The sequence below is a fragment of the Microcaecilia unicolor genome, chromosome 3 (genome assembly GCF_901765095.1).
Source record: "Microcaecilia unicolor chromosome 3, aMicUni1.1, whole genome shotgun sequence".
NCBI lineage: Eukaryota > Metazoa > Chordata > Amphibia > Gymnophiona > Siphonopidae > Microcaecilia > Microcaecilia unicolor.
The window spans coordinates 506,871,609-506,891,557 of record NC_044033.1 but is presented as its reverse complement, the minus strand read 5'-3'; the positions used below and the strand labels follow the sequence as shown (position 1 = coordinate 506,891,557).

General features: G+C 43.0%; 1 protein-coding gene across 1 annotated transcript in view; it reads left to right on the top strand.

The window, feature by feature from the left end:
- CFAP206 (cilia and flagella associated protein 206) overlaps nt 1-19,949 on the top strand; it is a 109,695-nt gene that overhangs the window by 63,885 nt on the left and 25,861 nt on the right. Inside the window, exon 9 of the mRNA XM_030199112.1 lies at nt 11,065-11,263. Coding sequence (XP_030054972.1) covers nt 11,065-11,263 — 199 coding nt within the window. The remainder of the gene's footprint in view (nt 1-11,064; nt 11,264-19,949) is intronic.

Here is a 19,949-nt window from a genome sequence, read left to right as displayed (position 1 = left end):
CTACTATAAATCATTTCTATACCGCTACCAGTCATACACAGCGCTTCACAAATGAACATGAAGAAAAGACAGTCCCTGCTCAAAAGAGCTTACAATCTAAATCAGGACAGACAGACAGGACCAATAAGGATAAGGGTTAGACAGACAGAAGGACACATAGGGAAAGAGACTATTGAAGAGAGGAAGACAAGATAAAGGTTACAAGCAAGTGACAAGTTAGGAGTCAAAAGCAGCATCAAACAGGTAGGTCTTTAGCGGGATTTGAAGGCAGCCAGGGATGGAGCTAGTCGTAATGGCTCAGGAAGCCCATTCAGGCATAAGGTGCGGCGAGACAAAAGGAACGGAGTCTGGAGTTAGCGATGGAGGAGAAGGGTGCAATTAGGAGAGATTTGCCTAGTGAACGGAGTTCCTGGGAGGGAGCATAGGGAGAGATGTACATAAGTAATGCCATACTGGGAAAAGACCAAAGGTCCATCGAGCCCAGTATCCTGTCCCCGACAGCGGCCAATCCAGGTCAAGGGCACCTGGCAAGCTACCCAAACGTACAAACATTTTATACAAGTTATTCCTGAAATTATGGATTTTTTCCAAGTCCATTTAGTAGTGTCTATGGACTTGTCCTTTAGGAAACCGTCCAACCCTTTTTTAAACTCTGCCAAGCTAACCGCCTACTTGGGAGTCCAGTTGACTGCAGACACTAGTCTTCTATATAAAAGGAATATAGATAGACTTATACAAGATACAAGACAATAGCTAATTCAATGGCAACATTGGACTGCCTTAGTTTAGTTCTTTGTGATCCTTTAATTAGGCTTTTCAAGTGTTTTTAATATTTCCTTAATTTTTCACATGGTCGTAACCTGTATCAGCATCTGTGCATTGAACCCCACTGGATGAAAATTATACCATCAAATCAGCCATTTTTCTTCTGATATCCCAGAAGTAGAAGATGCCCAGTGGCTTCAACAAACATGTCTAGTATAACCATACTCTGCTGGACACTGACATCCATAATTTGTGCCTGTCATGCCTTTGGTCTGGAGTGGAGGAGTAGCCTAGTGGTTAGTGCAGTGAATTTTGATCCTGGGGAATGGGTTTGATTCCCACTGCAGCTCCTTGTGACTTTGGGCAAGTCACTTAACCCTCCATTGCCCCTGGTACAAAATAAGTACCTGTATATAAACTGAAAACCGCTTTGATTGTAACCACTGAAAGGCGGTATATCAAGTCCCATCCCCTTTCCCAATATCCTTAGTTGTGCACCTATCAAAGATGGGATTGTGGATATATGTTTTCATACGAGAAGGTCCCCGTCAGAATATGTGGAAGCATATAATATGATTGTACTTTTCAACTTGAATTCATAACTAGAGATATATAATGTGCAATGATAGAAAAAGTGCTGCCTTCCTGAGATTGCACTGTTGGGTACATATTGGTTTTCTGAGCACATTTATCTCACTAAATTTTTTTTAAATATTTTATTTATCGTTTTTATACATAGTAAACAAGTATAAACTTGTAAAGAAAAATCCACTATTACAATTAAATCTAAAGATATTATTCATAACACAAATTAAATATTATAGCTTCATTTAAAGTCCACAACAGGAGTCCAAGATTCCTAAATAGGAGAAAACAGGTAATAAACTTTATAAATCAAATTTTGAGATACAGATGAGTTTCTATTCAACTTTACTTAACTAGGAGCTCTCTTAGATGTTAAAAAAGATGACAATTGGTCAGGATCAAAATAAACATATTTCACGGCTTGATAGGAAATTAAACATTTACAAGGATATTTAAGGTAAAAAGTTGCGCCAAGTTGAAGTGTCTCCTGTCTCATCTGTAAAAACTTTTGTCGTCGCCTTTGCGTTTCCCTCGCTAGATCTGGAAAAACACGAGTTTGCAAACCTCGAAAGGTTTTTTCTTTATTCTGAAAAAACTTCTTTAAAATCCAGATCTTGTCCGAAGGTAACGCTACTGTGGCCAACATAGTAGTTGGTGTTATCTGTTCTGAATCCGACATTTCAAGAAGGGCAGAAACATCCAATGGTTGCACATTCTGAATATTATTCCTTTGTAAGGGATCCAAACTCTTCACAGGTATATAAAAAACCTGTGAAAAGGGTGGCATATCTTTATCTTCTATCTCTAGAATTTCTCTGAGGTAATTGTTTAGCATCTCCCGAGGGGAGATAAGTGGTTGTCGCGGAAAATTTATAAAACGCAGATTATTAGATTTTGAAGTATTTTCCAGCATTTCTGATTTTCTCCTTAAATTAACCAAGTCTTTAAGCATTGTTGTTTGCTGTGATTTCAACTCTAAAACATCCTTTTCCTGTTTAGCCAAATCTGCTTTAACTATTTTCACCTCATTCTCAATTTCTGTTACCTTCCCATCTAATATCACAACTTCATTTCTTATTTTCCTCATCTGGGGGCACAAAAACTTCCCCATTTCTGCAATCAACTGCCATAGATTGTCCAATGTCACTTCATCTGGTTTCTGAAAAAGTTTAGCAAATGCAATGCTCTCACTCTCTTCCTGTGAAACATGTTTCTCACCTTCCAATGTCCCTCGCAACTCCTCCTGTGTTTTTCCGGAAGTGTGAGATAACAGGGAAGAAGCTGACAAATCTCCATTAAGGCTAACACTGCCTCCCGTCCAGTTCCACCCTGTAACACTTCGGTATTCAGGGCTAAGGATGCCGCCACGGAGAACTACTTCTCACAGGCTGGGGAGGAGGGGCCCTTGCGTGGGGGCTCAAAGAAACTTCCAGTTCAAGGTTCAGCTCCTGGTCTCCTATCCTGGGCTGTTCCAGTGAACTGCTCACCGACGACGCTGCTGTTGAAACCTGAGCTCGTTGCAGATAAGATTCAATCAAGCCAGAAGATATCAAAGGTCTTTGCTGCTGGGCTGCAGTAGCAGCAGCTCTGCCCCTTCTCTTCGGCATTACAAGGTAATTAGAGAGTAGCAGTAAAATCTGGAGGAGCTCTAAAACACGTCTGTCTCAGTCAGCAGCCATCTTGGAACTCATCTTATCTCACTAAATTTTGTGTGTTTATTACAGTTGACTGAACCAGTTGCTAGAATTTGAGTCTTTTGGGTCTGTAATTTCTAATTAGTTTACTCCTGACTTTGTGTTTTTTGCTACACAAACATCCGTCAAAGATGACATTTAGAGGTCTTCGTGGCCATCAGGAGTTCAAGGAGAATCTCTTCAGATCATATAAGTCTGATCCAAAGGCATCAGCATCATTGGCATCAGTTTCAAGGCCCCTGAATTCTCACTGGATCTTGTGGATGCATTATCATTGGTCCCTTTCTCCATTGGACCCACTGCCTCATGGATGAACTCAAGCCATCTAAAAATTGTTCCAGGAGAATAACCTTGGCTCTTTCCATTCCTGTCTTCCCTTCTGGTTGTTATCACTTCCAGGTAACCTCCTTAATTCTGCAGAGGAAGCTTCAGGAACTGTCTTGTATAGAGGACCTTTTTCTTGAACTGCTGTCAGTAGTCTTCTGGAGTAACACCCTGCCCATTCCAAGATAGCAGCCTTTTCATCTAAGTATGTGTTTCTCCTGTTTGAATTAGCACCCTGAAAAGCAGCTTTGCTGCTACTGTTAAGAGGTTCCCAAGTAAATGGTCCATAAGTTACTATATTTCTTCCTTTCTGACTTTAAACTTGCCATGTGTTTTATTTTTTATGCTGGATTTGATTGTTTAATAAGGACAGGGCTGCCGACAGACAGAGCCGAGCCCAGTGCAGGGCTGCCCCCACTGCCTCCCTCCACTTGGGCCGCCTCCACCCCCTCTTGGGCTGTCACCACCCGCCACCCCCCTATCTTACTGTGTCTGCTCCTCCCTCGGTCTGTCACTCTCCTGCTCCTGTGTGCTGGGAACAGGTTATTGTGTTAATGCAATCAGCCCACACGCAGGAGCAGGAAAGAGACAGACACCAGCATGGGACCCCAAATAAGGGTGCTGTACTTCCAGATCTGTGGCTTCTTTTTTTCTTGAAACTTCCTATTGCAGATTTGATTAAGGCTTAATTTAATTAATTTAGCTTCCATTGTACCTGGTGCCTAGTAAGAGTCTGTCTTTAAGGGAGGAACTGCTTTCTGGAGAGAAGGAAATCCTAGAAAGCATGAAGCTAAGATATTTTGAATTTATATATTTTCAAATTTGTGTTTTGGATTGTTTCATAAACTCTAAACTGCTCTCTTCCCTGTGTGTCCCTCTTTCTTAATAGATTTCTTGTAATCTGCTGACTTTACCTCTATCCTATGTTAAAAAAAAAAACAACAACAAAAACAAAACTTCCTTTCATGTGACTTGGAGATCTACTGGTGCCTATAAGTTACTATATTTCTGTCCTTCTGACTTTATCCTGGAGAAGGATCGCTGTTGGGTGCCGAGGTTATATCTGGGAATGGAGTGGATATTGCGCCATTCACGGACGAAAGTATTTATAAACAACTGGAAAATCTGAAAGTGGACAAAGCTATGGAGTCGGATAGGATACATCCCAGGAGAGTGAGGGAGAAATCCTGACAAGACCTCTTAAGGATTTATTTAAAAGATCCTTAGAGACAGGAGAGGTTCCGCGGGATTTGCAATGAGTGGATATGGTCCCCCTTCACAGAAGAAGGGACAAGGAAGGACTGGGGAAGCTACAGGACAGTAAACCTCAAGTCAGTGATAGGAAAAATAGAGTCGCGCTGAAGGAAAAGATTCCTGCCAAATTAATCTGATTGATTTCTTTGACTGGGTGATTAAAAAACTGGATGAAGGACATGCACTAGATGCAATCTATTTGGGTTTCAGCAAAGCCTTTGATATGATTCCTCACAGAAGACTCCTGAATAATCTGAGAGGGTTGAACTTAGGACCCAAAGTGATGAACTGGATTGGAGACTGGTTGACCAACAGGCAGGCGTTAGAGGGTGGTGGTAAATGGAATCTGCTCAGAGGAAAAGAAGAGTGAGTAGTGGAGTGCCTCAGGGGTTGGTACTAGGGCCTATTATGTTTAATATATTTGTGAGAGACATTGCTGAAGAGTTATAGGGAAAAGTTTGCCTTTTTGCAGATGACACAAAGACAGCCAATATAGATACACCAAAGGGTGTAGAAACCATGAGAAGAGATATCCAAAAATTAGAAGAATGGTCAAAGGTCTATCAGTTATTATCTTCAAAAATAATAAGAAACTTATAAAAACATAATATCTAAATATTGTATAACTTTTTTTCTCAATGAATATTTTATTTTCAAAATAAGTTAACAGCTTGCACATTTACATTTCAAAATATGAAAGATAAGTGGGAGGGAAATTACAAACATTATACCCCCCCCCCTCAAAAGCCTCAACTTACAATAGCATAAGCATCCCCTTCCACAAACCAACACCCTTCCAGAAAATGCCCTCCCAACACCCCCTTCACCAGCCTGTGCCATAAACCCCCAACTCTATCAGATTGTCCAGTGAACTCTTCAGGACAATCTACCCATAACCTCAACATCTCCCACCTTCTCTCCTAACCACCCTCCCTCCAAACGAACTTCCCTTCAACATATCATCTCCCAAAATATCCCTCCCCCTTTCAATGTGAGCTAAACAGTTTTGGAGTCTATCCCAATCTTGCTTATGAGGCAAAAAGCAATCCTTTCGCCGAGCCGTGAGGCGTTCCATCCAAAGTAGTTGGCCTAGTTTACATTTCCACTCCTCTAAGGTAGGAGGTCCATGCTGTTCCAGTGCAATGCTATGAGGCATTTTGCCGTAGCTAACCCCCACCTCAGCATCTTGCCCTCCTACCAAAGAGGCCACTCATTATGCATTCCCAACAGGCAATCTGTAGGACCACAGACCAAGGAAGTCCTAAGCATAACCGAGAGGGCTTTCATCACTCCCACCCAGAAGAGAACTATCAAAGCACATCCCTACCAGACATGTAAAAATGTTCCCGTCTGAGTCTTGCACCTCCAACATATATCAGACATAGTAGGCATTTTCTTGCACCAGTACATACACTGAAGCCCTCTGTACTTCTCCACACATGGTCTCCCATGCTGAAGGAGAAAAGCTACATTGCAAATCCTCCTCCCAGGAGCACCTAAATTTCTGAAAAAATGGGTCCCACTCCCTGATAAATCTGTATATCACCAAAATGGGTCTAGGTAGCTTCTTCAGAAGGAGCCATAAATTCTCCAAACACTCCAGCTTACAGGGATCTATCTTCCCATTGCCATCCCAGTCTCATCATAAAATGCTGAACTTGCATGTAGGGAAAAAAATCCTCCATAGATAGATCATGCATGGAATGCAGTGCCTCGAATTCCATAACCCTGCCCCTTGCCATTACATCCTGAAAGTGAATCGACCCCATTTGTTCCCAACAAGCAAATATCTTGTTCTCCCTTCCTGCCGCAAAGCTAGGCTCCCACAGAATCGCTACTAAAAAGGAATCTTGGTTCAATTGACCCCAGCGTCTACATACTTCCCCCCAGATGTCAAACAGATGTCATACAAAAGGACTCTGGACTCCCAAAGATAGGCCCCCTATTCCTTCTGTAGTCCACAAAAGAGACCATAAAGGACGTGAGGGGAAGTAAATTTGTTCCAGCAATACAGAGGGCTTTAATTTCCTCCTCTCTCAATCCAATATTATCCACTATATAGTACCAGTCAACATTGAGAACCGCTCTTCCTCCCTGTTCTAAGGCCCCCCAGAGAACCCGCTATGCCAGGTGGGGACACTTTCCATTCCAAATAAACTGAGAAATAATGCCTTCATATGTTGAAGAAGACTCCAAGTGTAACCAGAAATAATTTATACTTGGGGATATTGCTCCAGAGCACTAGCTAATATTTATAAGTTTTAAGATATATATATTGAATAATTCTCCACCAGTTGCTCTTTAAGGCAACATGATTCACAATTGCAATGAATTAAATATTATCTCTGTTGAAATGCAGTATCCTGCGCTGCAAGATTTAAAGGCATGTATCAAGACACAAAAGATCATCTATTTAGCTTCAGAAAAGGTTTATTTAATACAATTGCAGCGAGAGGTAGTTTTTTTTCTTACAGAGAATCTGTACTTAAAGTAAGGTAGCAGGTTTAAATCAAAATTTATGAACTTACAGGAGTCCTTTGTTGTAGAAGCTGAGTGATGAACAGCATAGTTACAGGAGGAGGGAGAGTCTCTGACCAAGGCTGCAGCAGGATAGAAGAGAGAGCTCTGTGTGTGGAACAGCTTCTGTCTTTTAAACATTGCAAGTTGCAGGCGGATATGATCACATGAACCTCAGCACTTGCTTCTGGATAATTTGCAAGGCATTATGGTTAATGTAGTCTGTTCACATGATCACATTATAAGTCTTTCCTTTCTGCACATGTCCTGGCGTCTTCATGTCTGATAGCTGATGGGAGGAGGCAGGTATACATCTGATGACAGGCAAATGTTTTGTTTATGGTTTCCTCTGAAGCCTTTGTCTGCAATGGCTTCTCCAGACTTTCGGTCTCCTTGTATCTTTGATCTTCAGAGGTGTCTTGGTGATCCACCCAGTCAGCTTTTGTTACCAGTCTTTGTTAGGTCTTTTAGGCAGAGGAAGCTATGTCTCTGTGAAGCCAGTACCTTTTGTCTCTGTTAAGTGTTTGTAATTGACTAGCCCTGCTATCAGAAGTTCCCAGGAAAAGGGAGGGGAAAGAGTACATAAGTACATAAGTACATAAGTAGTGCCATACTGGGAAAGACCAAAGGTCCATCTAGCCCAGCATCCTGTCACCGACAGTGGCCAATCCAGGTCAAGGGCACCTGGCACGCTCCCCAAACGTAAAAACATTCCAGACAAGTTATACCTAAAAATGAGGAATTTTTCCAGTCCATTTAATAGCGGTCTATGGACTTGTCCTTTAGGAATCTATCTAACCCCTTTTTAAACTCCGTCAAGCTAACCGCCCGTACCACGTTCTCCGGCAATGAATTCCAGAGTCTAGAGGGGCTTGAAGTTCAGATCAGTTTCCCTGTTGCAATTTCAATTAGTCTTTTAAAACTGTATTTTTATATTGTTATATATTTGTATCTGATTCAGCCCAATCAACTGACATACTGTTCAATAATTCTAACACCATGTTATACAAGGAATGTGAATAGGTAGTGATTGAAATAGAAAGAGCAACCAAGGTAACACATTCATCTTCACCACAGCAATACGGCCCCACCAAGATAACCATAACCCTCTCCAATGGGACAAATCTGTACTAATATGGGAAAAAATCTTATCATAATTGAGGGCAAATAGCCTATCTAGGTCCCAAGGTATTCAAATTCCCAAATATTGAATACTATGGGAGGCCCATCAAAAAGAGAAAGCGGCCCTCAGTCTATCCTCCTGCATCTGAGAGGTAGAGATCCCCAAGAGTTCACTTTTATCCATATTAACCTTCAAACTTGCAAACTTCTCAAATTCATGAAGCATCTCTAACACGATGGGTAGTATCAAGCCCGGATCTCTAATATAAAATAACACTTCATGAGCAAAAAGAACTATGCGATGTTCCACTCCTCCCCACCTGGACCCCCCGAATATCTGGGTGCCAACATATTAAATCCGCCAAAGGCTCTATATAAAGAGCAAATAGAAGAGGCGACAGGGGGCACCCCTGCTGGGTCCCTCAACTAACAGGAAAGAAGGAAGTATAGGACTCATTGATGCGGAGACATGCCTTCGGAGCTTTGTAAAACACCGTAATCCAAGAACAGAAATTTGCCCCCAAACCCATTCGGTGCATCACCCCTCTCAAGAAGGTCCAACTAACTTTATCAAATGCTTTCTCAGCATCTACCCCCAAGAAAACTATGCTAGTCAAGGATCGTTGGGCTTCCCAGATCAAATGAAGAATGGAACTGGGGATGGGGAAGGGAAGGAGCAGGAGATGAATAGGACTGGGGGGTATGGGTGGAGGGGAGAGAAAGTGGAACAGAGCAGGGAATTATGGATCAGAGAGATGGAGTGGGAATTTGAGAGGCTAGTGAATACTTGGCAATTTTAGATATGTGAGGATATTTTGATGGGTTGGGAGAATGAGTGGGGATGTGAAATGAGGGATAAGAGAAGAGAGACAAGAAAAGGGAATGATGTGAGAAAAGGTTGAGACATAATGTCAATCTAGAAGACTGATGAGAGGCATTGAAAAGGGATGGAGGTACTGGGGAAGGGGTATGGAAGAAGGGGATGGGTCTCTAAAGAGGGTTGAGTGAGAGTGGAAATGGGATTAAAAAGAAGGTGAAAGAGAGACTATTAGGCATAGGGTAACAGACAGAAGAATGGCCTTGGTAGCAAGGGAAGGAAAGAGAGACAGGGATGGAGCTGTGACAGGGTGATGAGATGCAGTGGAGGGTAGATAAGGGCTAAGAGGGTGAGTACAGAGGATGGGATTGGGGGACTAAGGAAGTGGGTGAAAGATGGGGGATGGGTTTAGGAGACTGGGCAAGGAAGAGACAGAAAGGGCAATGGGAGTTCTGGAGAGGGAGATGGCAAGAGCCAGTAGGTAGATGAGAAGTGAAACGGAGACAAAGGACTAAAGGATGAAAGAAAAGTGTGAAAAAAAAACATTAAATGAATGATTTGTAGATAAGGAAAGGAAGAAAAGAGGAGAGAGAAGAAATAGAAAAGCCAGTCTGGAAAAGAATTCAGGAGATGACTGACACGTGGAAAGTGGAAAAGAAACTGGAACCAGCCCAATTAGAAAGGTAGAAAAGAAAACGTTATTTTAATTTAATCCTTTTTAAGAACTAAGATGTGCCTGCTTTGTGAAATGTACATTTTTTTCTATTTTTGTATTTTGCAGAGTGCAGGAAAAATACATTTCTGTTTCTCATTTACCAGTATTTGCAATGCTTAAAGAGTCTGGCTTTCTTAAGGGAATCTCTATTTTAGTTTTTGTGAGCTGCTATTTTGTATCACGTGAGGGTCTGTCCGTGTTATGCATGTGCAACTGAGGTGAAGGATTCTACTGGAATGTATTGTCTGTGTAGGAATGTGTAATAGTTTTCCACTAGCAGGTATATTGGTGCTCTAGGGTCCAGTGTAATATTTATAGCACTGTCTTTTCATAGATGGGTTATGGCTGTTGTGTGTTAAGTTTTCTGTATAAGCTTTGAGTGTCTTTTTGTAGGGTTTTGTGTAAAGGATGGGGGGGGGTGGAGAAGAGGAAAAAGTGCTGCCTGGCGATCCTAGCCTGCATGACACCCGGGGCGGATCGCCCATGCACCCCCCCCCCCGGGTGCAACGCGGCCCCCCTTGGCAAAATGACCCCCCCCCGGGTGCACGCCGCTGGGGGGGGGGTGTGCCACGGTGCGCGCCTGTCAGCTGAGTTCGCTAACTTCGCTAACTTCGCTGCAGCTCCCTCTGCCCCGGCCGGAACAGGAAGTAACCTGTTCCGGGGCACAGGGAGCTGCAACGAAGTTAGCAAACTCAGCTGACAGGCGTGCGCCGTGGCACACCCCAGCGGCGTGCACCCGGGGCGGACCGCCCCCACCGCCCCCCCCCCTTGGTACGCCACTGTGTTTAGGGGCTTATTTTAAGGAGGGAGAAAAAGCTGTGATTTGGAGGAGAAAGAGTGTGCTGGTGTCGGGAAGGGGGAGTGGGAAAGTGCACTCTCCACTTGTTAATTCATTTGAATGTGAGAGGGGGCATAATGAGAGAAATGGTGCTGGCTCATTTTGGTTAAAAAATATCGCTTCATTTTTCTATATGCTGGCTTCATATTCAGCATTTTAGTCTAGTATATGTGTGTGTATTTCTTTTTAATAACCATAATGAATATATATGAGATGTATGTATGCAAATGAATATGCTAATATGCCAAGCTATACCCTTTGCCCCCCCAAATAAAATGGTCAAACTACATCCATGCACACAATTATCATTCATTTGCATTTCTTTGTGTATTACCTGGTGTCATTTATGAGAATCAATGCTTTGAAAATTATCTACAGTGTGTATGTGGATTAAAATAGCTCCTCTCACTTCCTTTCTGATTTTCTCTTCCAGCCTCATTTTATTTCACTGTCTAACCTGTGGAATGGTTTTCAAGATGAGATTGTCTTACTTAGTGTCCTCAGCAATATGGTAACCAACCTGCAGCCATTCTTGGGAAGTCATCGACAATTCCTTCCTCCTAATTTTCTGGAATCTCTTCTGGGTGGATTACGTGTAAAAAGTGATGAAGACCGAATCAATGAAACCCTAGGTACTAACATGAAAATTCAATTTCCCTTATCCTTATGACAATGCGCTGCAGCAGCGAGTAGCATCCTTCCCTCCCCCACCCCTTTCTAAAAACAAATGAACAACTTGCTGCTCAGGTTTGTTCATGAGACCTCCTTGGGGTTTTGGTTCTAATATATTTTGTTATATGTTTTACTTGTTTTGGAATAAAGTTAGAAGCCTTTAATTGTGCAGAAACCACCTAATTTTAATTAATTTTTTTCTGAGTAAGCCCCAGCTGTTTGTTCTATGTGTATGATATATCTATATCTATCTATCTATATCTATATATATATATACGCATATCTGTGTGTGTATCTTTGTATATATATATATATTGTGATAAATAAGAGGCTGTCCTAGCCAGGGCAGGCCACTAGATGGCGCTGTTCCCCTAAAAATGTCCAGGATGTCCGGGGTAGGCCACTAGAGGGCACTAGGAGAATAGATGGAGGTCGCTAGGACCGGGGAGAGCCCTGGGAGGTCCACAGGTGTAGGAGGTTATGGGCTGGGTCCTGTGTAGCTAATTAACCACTTTATACCCCAACTGAGTTGGGAAAGGAAAAGGAGGAGAGCTGGTAGCTGAAGAAAGAGAATCCCCCTGGAAAGAAGTGGCTAAACCCTATGGACTTGTGGTGGACTGTGCGCTCAAGGAAGAAAAACAGGCTGTGGTAAGAAGTCCCTAAAGCATTAGTGTTGGACTGTGTAGCCTCAGTACTTAGAGGAACTGTGTGTTCAAAGAAAGGACGGTGAGTCTAAAGAAAGAAAGGACTGGGTGTCCAAAGAAGAAGTAGGGCTGTGTGTCCCAGTATTGAGAAGCAGGCTGCAAAGCCTGGGGTTAGAAGTCCCCAAAGTATTGAGGTTAATGCTGAGCCCAGGAATCTGTGTGGGGAGGCTCAGTGTAAAGATATGTGAATGTATAAAGTATTTAAGCTAGAAGAATTGTGCCCAGGGGCTGGAATAAAGAATTGCCTGAATATGCTGTTGGTAAGACCTGTTTAATTTTGCCTCTGGAGAACCAGGTCACCCTGAGCGTGAAAGGATAACATGCTAATCTGTATACAATTTGCATACTGAGAACCAGCTCACCGTGAGTGAGCAAGGGGCCCAGGAGCTTGAGGTTGGATTGCTCAGGATGCTGGGAAGAGACTGTTTGGAGTCCTGTTCAGAGGCCACAGGCCAGTGAGGCCTGCTGGAGAGTGGGAGCAGAAGCCTCATCTTCACAATATATATATATATATATATATATATATATAGTGAGAAGGAAGAGGCTGTCCTACCCTGGTTAGGCCCCTAGAGGGCGCTGTTCCCCTAAAATGTCCAGGGAGAAGGGCTGGGTGAGTCACTAAAGGGAGCCAGTAAGGGGTGTATAGCAGGAGGTCGCTAGGACCGAGGAGAATCCTGGGGGATAGAAACAGGTGCAGCAGATTATGGGCTGGGTCCTGTTTGGCCATTAATCACGTAATACCCCACCTGAGTTGTGAGGGGAAGGAGAGCTAGCAGCTGCAGAGGGGGGCGGGTAGCTGAAGCAGGAATAGCCCCATGGAAAGTACTGGCTGAGCCCTATGGCCTGGTGGTAGAACTGTGTGTTCCCAAGAAGGAAGCTGGCTGGGGTAAGAAGGCCCTAGAGTATCAAGAATAAGAACGGTGTGTTCAAAGAGGTACGGTGTGTCCCCAGCTGAAAAGACTGTGTGTCTAGAACAGTGAAGAGGGACTGTGTACATAAGTACATAAGTAGTGCCATACTGGGAAAGACCAAAGGTCCATCTAGCCCAGCATCCTGTCACCAACAGTGGCCAATCCAGGTCAAGGGCACCTGGCACGCTCCCCAAACGTAAAAACATTCCAGACAAGTTATACCTAAAAATGCGGAAATGTGTGTCCAAGATGAAGAGACTGTGTGTCTAGAGCTGTGTGCTACAAGGAGGGACTGTGTGTCCAGGGACTGAGTTAGTACTGAGCCCAAATGCCTGTGTGAGAGGGCTCAGGGGGAAGAAATCTATGGATATTGAACTGTGCAAGAAGAAATGTTTAAAATGGAAGATTGCACTGAGTAGGAAGAAATGAAATGGTTAAGCTGGAAGAACTGTTTAAGCTTGTGAAAGTGTTTTAAGCTAAAAGAAGTGTGCCCCAGAGGCTGGAATTGTTGCAGGAATTGATGCATGAATTTATGATACTTCAGGAGTCAGACAGCACACCAGAATGAGAGAGAAATCTTCTTTATTTGCCAGCAAACAAAGTAAAACATCAGCATTAAGTCTCTTCTTCTCTTTCTCAGCTCTCTGTGTCTTTGTGGCTTCTGTCTCAGCTGCTTCTCTTCTTATGCTGTCTTCTCCTTCTTCTGTCTGTTCCTTCTGTCCTTCTGAGCTCCTTCTGACGTAAACTGCTTCTTCTCCCACTTAAATACAGTTCTATCTAGCCTAGCCTAGCCCCCTTACTCTCCAATTGGTTAAGGAATAGATTGATTACCTTGCCTCAACCAATCAGCTCTATACAAATATCAGTTACATAGGTTCCAGACATCCTAAACTGACCTGTGACCTGGGGGCCCCTCAAGCTAGACATTTGGGCTCCAGAACTCCTGCATGTTATTATGATTGATTTCTCATCTATAGCTTAACCTGGGTTCACTTAGAGGATAATGGATATTCTTACATTTATTATTCTCATATTCCTAGTACTAACTGCTAACTAAACTCTGGCATTCATTAAAGGGGTCAAGGGCCAATCTTACTTAATGGCATACATATCAGTTATTACTTTCAAGACCATTCCTACATTTTACCTATAATTAATCAAGGAGAAGAGAGCTGACTAGTCCTGACCTCTTTTCACCTATCAGCTTATACATTGAACCAGCCAGAACTGCAGATAATTCAAAACACATGTTTGACCTCTTAAACAGCAGACAAAGAGTAATACAGAATTTAACAGACATTCTACACAGAAACAAAACTTATTAATTTACACAGAATACAGCATATTCTAAAGTAAGCATCCTTATAAGACATATTCTACATACTTATAATGGTCTCTATATCTATATCTAAGCTATCTCCTTATAACAAAATCTACATATCAAGAACTTCTGAAATTATTTCAGCTTTATTCTTAAACTACAATATGTCATATGTCTGGCTCATGCCTGCTTGCAAAACTATTCAATATGCCTAATAGTATACAGATGTTGAGCTAGCTTTCATCATTCACAAGGGACAGAGTTTCATTTCTCACTGACCTTTTTAACCTTTTGCTCGGCCAAGCTAGACATTGAAAATAATCTGAACCATCTGGCATTCCTTCACTTACAGAGTGAAAGTTAGAATTAACAAATATGATTTCTTAGAATTATTCTTTGCCCACTGCCTCAGAATAAAGATGTGTATGAAAATAGCCTGTTGATAAGACCTGACTATGTTTGCCTTTTTGAGAACCAGGTCACCCCGAGTAGAAAGGGGTAGGATACTAATTTGCATAAAATCTGCATACTGAGAACCAGCTCACCCTGAGTGAAAGAGGGACCTGGGATCCTGAGGTGGGAGCTTCATCATCACAATAGCCTCATTTTTACAATATATATATATATATATATATATTCTGTGACAGGTATCTACTTATCTATAATCAGGGCTTTTTTTTTGAGGGGGGGGGGTACTGAGTACTGGCACCTTTTCCATTTTCTGCTAAAATTGACCCATGGTCCCCAAGTTTTAATGAAAGAGCTCAGGCCCTACACATCAATTCTGCCTTGTCATAGATTCTGTGACTGGTTGCAGAGGGCTTGGCTATTGTGGGGTGGGTCCCTCAGTGATCAGCCTACTCCTGAAGGGTGGCCTAGCATTTGGGTATCAGCACCTTTTTTGCTAGAAAAAACACACACTGTCTATAATACAGTATAAGAAGGTAATTTAACCAATGAGTGGTGTAGCTGGGTTGCCCTTCCAGGACCCAGCCAGGCTTGACCCTGCTTAGCTTCCTTCTTTAGGCAGCCTTTGCCTCACTCCACACCACCTTGGGCTGCTCTGGGACTTGGCGCCAGACCCCTGAGAGCTCGCAGGACTCCCTCCTCCCTCTGTTCTTTCCACAGAGGCTCAATCAAGGCAAAACGTTTATAAGTAAAAATAAAAATTTTATTTTCTTGCTTCCATTCAACATAAACACAAAGGAAAACACCTTAATTCCAGGTTCTTGCAGGTCCTGCCCCTTTTCAGGCCCAAGCAGCTCCTACAAGGTCCTTACTTTAACATAAAATCAGTCTTCTTGATTAGTCCTTTTCTAATCAGGACCTAGCACATTAGTTAAGGTTTGCTGCCAAAGTACCTTTCAGGTTTAAACAGTCCATGTAACCACTCCTTTTAACCAAAATTACTTCTCTTTGGAACAGAGCATAACCAGAAAGAAAACACAGTAGCTCTGTACAGTGAAACCTCAGTTTTCGTCGATAATTCGTTCGAAAATTATCGACGAAAACCGAAACCGACAAAAACCGAGGCACCATGGCAGCGCAAGCAGTCCTCACATAATCCTGGCCCTTATCTCTCAATCAACGCTGCCTGTACGCAAGGAGTTCCTCTCAACGCGAAGGCGGGGTTTTGTTCGCATGTATGCAAAGTGAAGGAGCGTCGGAAGTTCCCCGGATGTTGAATACTCGTCCCAGCCCTTGCTACATACAGTATATAGAAATTATTGAGATAACGCCGACGAAATCCGAGGCGACCGACAAAAACCGAGACAAAAATTTCGCGAAACAAATCGACGGTAACCGAAAACGACAAAATCCGAAGTCGACGAAAACCGAGGTTTCACTGTATTTTGTAGTCACAGCACTTTCCAGTATCAAACAGTTTATACAGCTTTTCTTGCTTCATCTTACAGCACAGCTCTTTTCCACCTTGTTCCTGCTGGGGTTTGAATTGTACTCAGTTCCTATCTCTTCCCTGAGGTCAGCACCTGTCCCCTCTTTAGGGGGGACCTTCCCCAGTGCCTCAGCCTCTCTCCTCCGGCCTTCCACCACCGTCTCCAAGGAGCTGCCAGCCACCCCCTCACAATACCTTTCCCCGTTTGGGCCAGAGCCCCAATCTCCATCTGTTCCTCCCCTAGTCCTTCAGTTACCTCCATTTTATCCTCATCCCCAGCTTCCTCCGCCCCCAACCTCTCCAGCTGGCCCTCATTACCTTCCTCAGAAACCATTTCCCAATCTTCTATCTCCTCCCCTAGCTCCTGCACAGCCAGGTGGGGAAGAGAGGGATTCTGAGAATGGTAGTTCCTCTCCTTCTTCCTTAACCCTGCTAACCTCTCATCCTCTGGTAGCCCGGTTTTCTGAATGCTGGAGTTGTGAGTATGAAATCTGCCCCGCTGGGGTTCCCCTGCTCTCTGCACCCCCTTTCCTCGTGACTTCCTTGATCCCTTTTCACCTGCCTTCTCACAGTAGTGAGAAAAAAGACCTCAGAACTCTATTGCAACACTTTAGAATTTCTCACTCACTCATTGGTCTAAAAAAAAAAAAACTCCCTTAATCAAATGCAAAGTGTTCAATGTGATCAGATTTTTATCTGTTTTTAATATCAAAAATTTCTTTTTAACAAATACTATTTTCAGTACTGTTACAGATTGTACAGCTACTATACTTCTGGTTGAAACAAATCAAAATGAACATTTATGTTGTCAAATTATTCAAAATATCTCTAGTGGGGTCTCCGTTTCACCCATCAGGCTTCTTCAGGGGATATGTTTGTGCACTCAGTATCATGGCTTCTGTGCCGAATTTCTGTGTACTGTTTGCGTTCAAAACATATGTGTGTATATTTGTATATAGTACATATATCCTATGAAAGGCCCCTATATTTACCACACACTTATTTGTAAATACAGTATATATATATTTTTTATTTATTGCACTTGATATACTGCAGATAGATCCAAAACTGGCGATTAAGCTGTTGACAATAAATACAAAGAGAGAGAACAGAAAAAGAGGGTCAACTCAGAAAGGAGAGGGGCAGGCTATGTAGGTGAGAGCAGAGAAGAGAGAAGAGAAAAGTTTTGAGAGCATTAAAGGACTGGAAGGAGGCAACAGTTTGGAGGGGGGAGAGAAGAGAATTCCACAATTTAGGACCAAGGTAGCTGAAGGCTGTATCAAATGAAATCAAAAGATGTAAGGCAGACATTGAAGGTACACACAACAGGTTATTGGAGGAGGACCAGAGGAGATGAAGGGGAGAATAGGGAATCAAAAGTTTATTCAGAAAGGTGGGAGCAGAAGTAGAACGACCTTTATAGCGGATTCGGGACTCGGGAGGAGACAGGAAGCCAATATTCAAGATGGAGAAGGGAGCTGACATGGTCAAAACAATGAGCTCGATGGATTGATTTTACGGCAGTAGATTGGATCAATTATAGACGCTTCAGTGAATGGAGGGGGAGAAAAGCATAAAGAGTTACAGTAGTCGAAACGTGAAATAACCAAGGCAAGGAAACAGAGGGAGTGAGGGGGAAGAAAGGAACGAACAGCATGAATTGGTTGAAGGGCAAGGAAGGCAGAATGAACTACAGAATCTGTTTGAGCCTTAAACGTGAATTTGGGATCGAAGATAACACTCAGGATTCTGATGGAGTCACTAAAATAAAGGGAATGGTTGTTGATGACCAGAGGAGGGGACAGGAAGGGATTAGGAAAGATGATGGCTTCTCATGTAGAGGGGTTAAGAAAGAGGCCATTGTCCTTAAGCTAGGCAGAAACAGTGTTAAGACAGAAATTCAGTACAGATGGTGGGGAAGAAAAATCTGAAACGTGATACAGAATCTGTATGTCATACGCATAGTAGAATGGTACACAATATTGATTTTCGATGATCGTGAAGAGGGGGTGGGGGTACAAACAAGTATTGGACAGAGTATGTGAGAGAATGGAGCCGAGTGATTTTCCCCATTCTATGCCTTGGGCTTTGTGAAATTTTACGAAAGATCAGGAGCTGTCATAGCAGGTCCTTCAGCAGTGGAATCAACAGTGAAGGGTCAAGGCGATGTAGCAGCTGGTTCACCCTCCTCTTTGGAATTCTCTCCTCCCGTCAGTATTCCATGGCAAAGCGTGCTCCTGCAAACTTTGCAATGACATTGTACATTTTCCGTTAATTTCATTAAAACAAAAAAACTCCATGGGTTACTGCAAAACTTGAATGATCCCCAATCTGCTGGATCAGGTTTCCTGAGCTTTTATTTTCAAACTACAATGCCTTTCCTTGTGTAGTTTATAATCTTGCAGAGTCCTGAACAACCTCTGACTTTGCTTTTTGCTTTCCTTCCATTTGATTTAGCTCAAGTTTTGAAGAAAAAAAAAAAGCTACGCATGGCTGTCATACACTCAGCTTGTATGCGTGTATGAAATCCGTGAGAAGCACACGCTGTTCTGAGCAACCACAGAGCAGCCACGCTTAGCGATTGACTGTTCTGCACATGTGCAGCTTAGTAATTGGCTTTCCCCCTACTGAGCTGCTCGCTGTTTTTGTGAGCAGCTCATTTGCATATGATTCCTTTTAAGAATCACTCGTATTTCCACCTTGGTAATTTTTACCGAGGTGGAAATAACGAGTGGTTCTTTCTGGGGACCTTTGGCATCAGCCCCCCAGTGATTGCTGTCCAAGGCCACCGAGAGAGGGGGCAAGATTCCCTGGGCCTGGCCTCCCAAGGGGGGTCCAGTGCCGGGGTCTGTCTTTCTCCTGCTCCTGTGTGTCGGGATCCAGGTGATTGCGTTAACACGATAACCTGGGTCTCCGCACATAGAAGCAGCGAGAGTGACAGACCGAGGGAGAAGAGAAGACGCAGGAAGGTAAAAGAGGCTAGCTACTTCTTTTGACTTATTCAGCTGAGGAAAAGGTAGGGACTTTGGTAGGTCCCTTTTTTGTTGTTGTTGCAACAAGCAAAAAAAATTCCTACAATTAGAGTATGGCTGGGAAGCATTGCATCACCAATGCTGTTGCCCTCATTACAACTTCTGCCTCTGCCCAGACAGACAGTGTGAACAAAAGCAAGGGATTGGTTCCATGTTGACTCTCTCATGAAAGAAGTGGACTAACAGAGAGGGCGTGGTGAGACTGAGCAATATCTATGACAATGAGAAATAATGAAGTGCTTCTTGAAGGCATCAAGGAACCCCGGCAGAGAGGAAGGAGAAGCTTTGCTGAAAGAGGACAACTGGGCACACATAACCAGATACTACAGAATCAATGCCCCAAATCCACGTTCCCTCAACCTGAAGAACTGGTATACAGCCTTGGAAGTGGAGGGGGTGAAAATATCTCAGGGACAGGAGGAACTGAAGCTCAAAACCCTGAAAGTTCCAAGATTAGTGACCACTAGAAGGTGAAGGATAGTGGTGGTTGATGATTCCCTTCTGAAGGGAACAAAGGCATCCATCTGCCAACCAGCCATGGTGTCCCAGGAGGTTTGCCGTCTGCTTCGTGCCAAGGTTCGAGATGCTACAGAGAGTTTGCCAAGGCTCATAAAGCCTATTGATTATTATCTGATGTTGCTCATCTATGTTCAAAAGTTTATTCAGAAATATATATCATGAGTGGAGTGGAACGGGTAGATGTGAATTACTGGTTTACTCTTTCCAAAAATGCTAGGACTAGGGGACACACAATGAAGCTACAAAGTAGAAAATTTAAAAT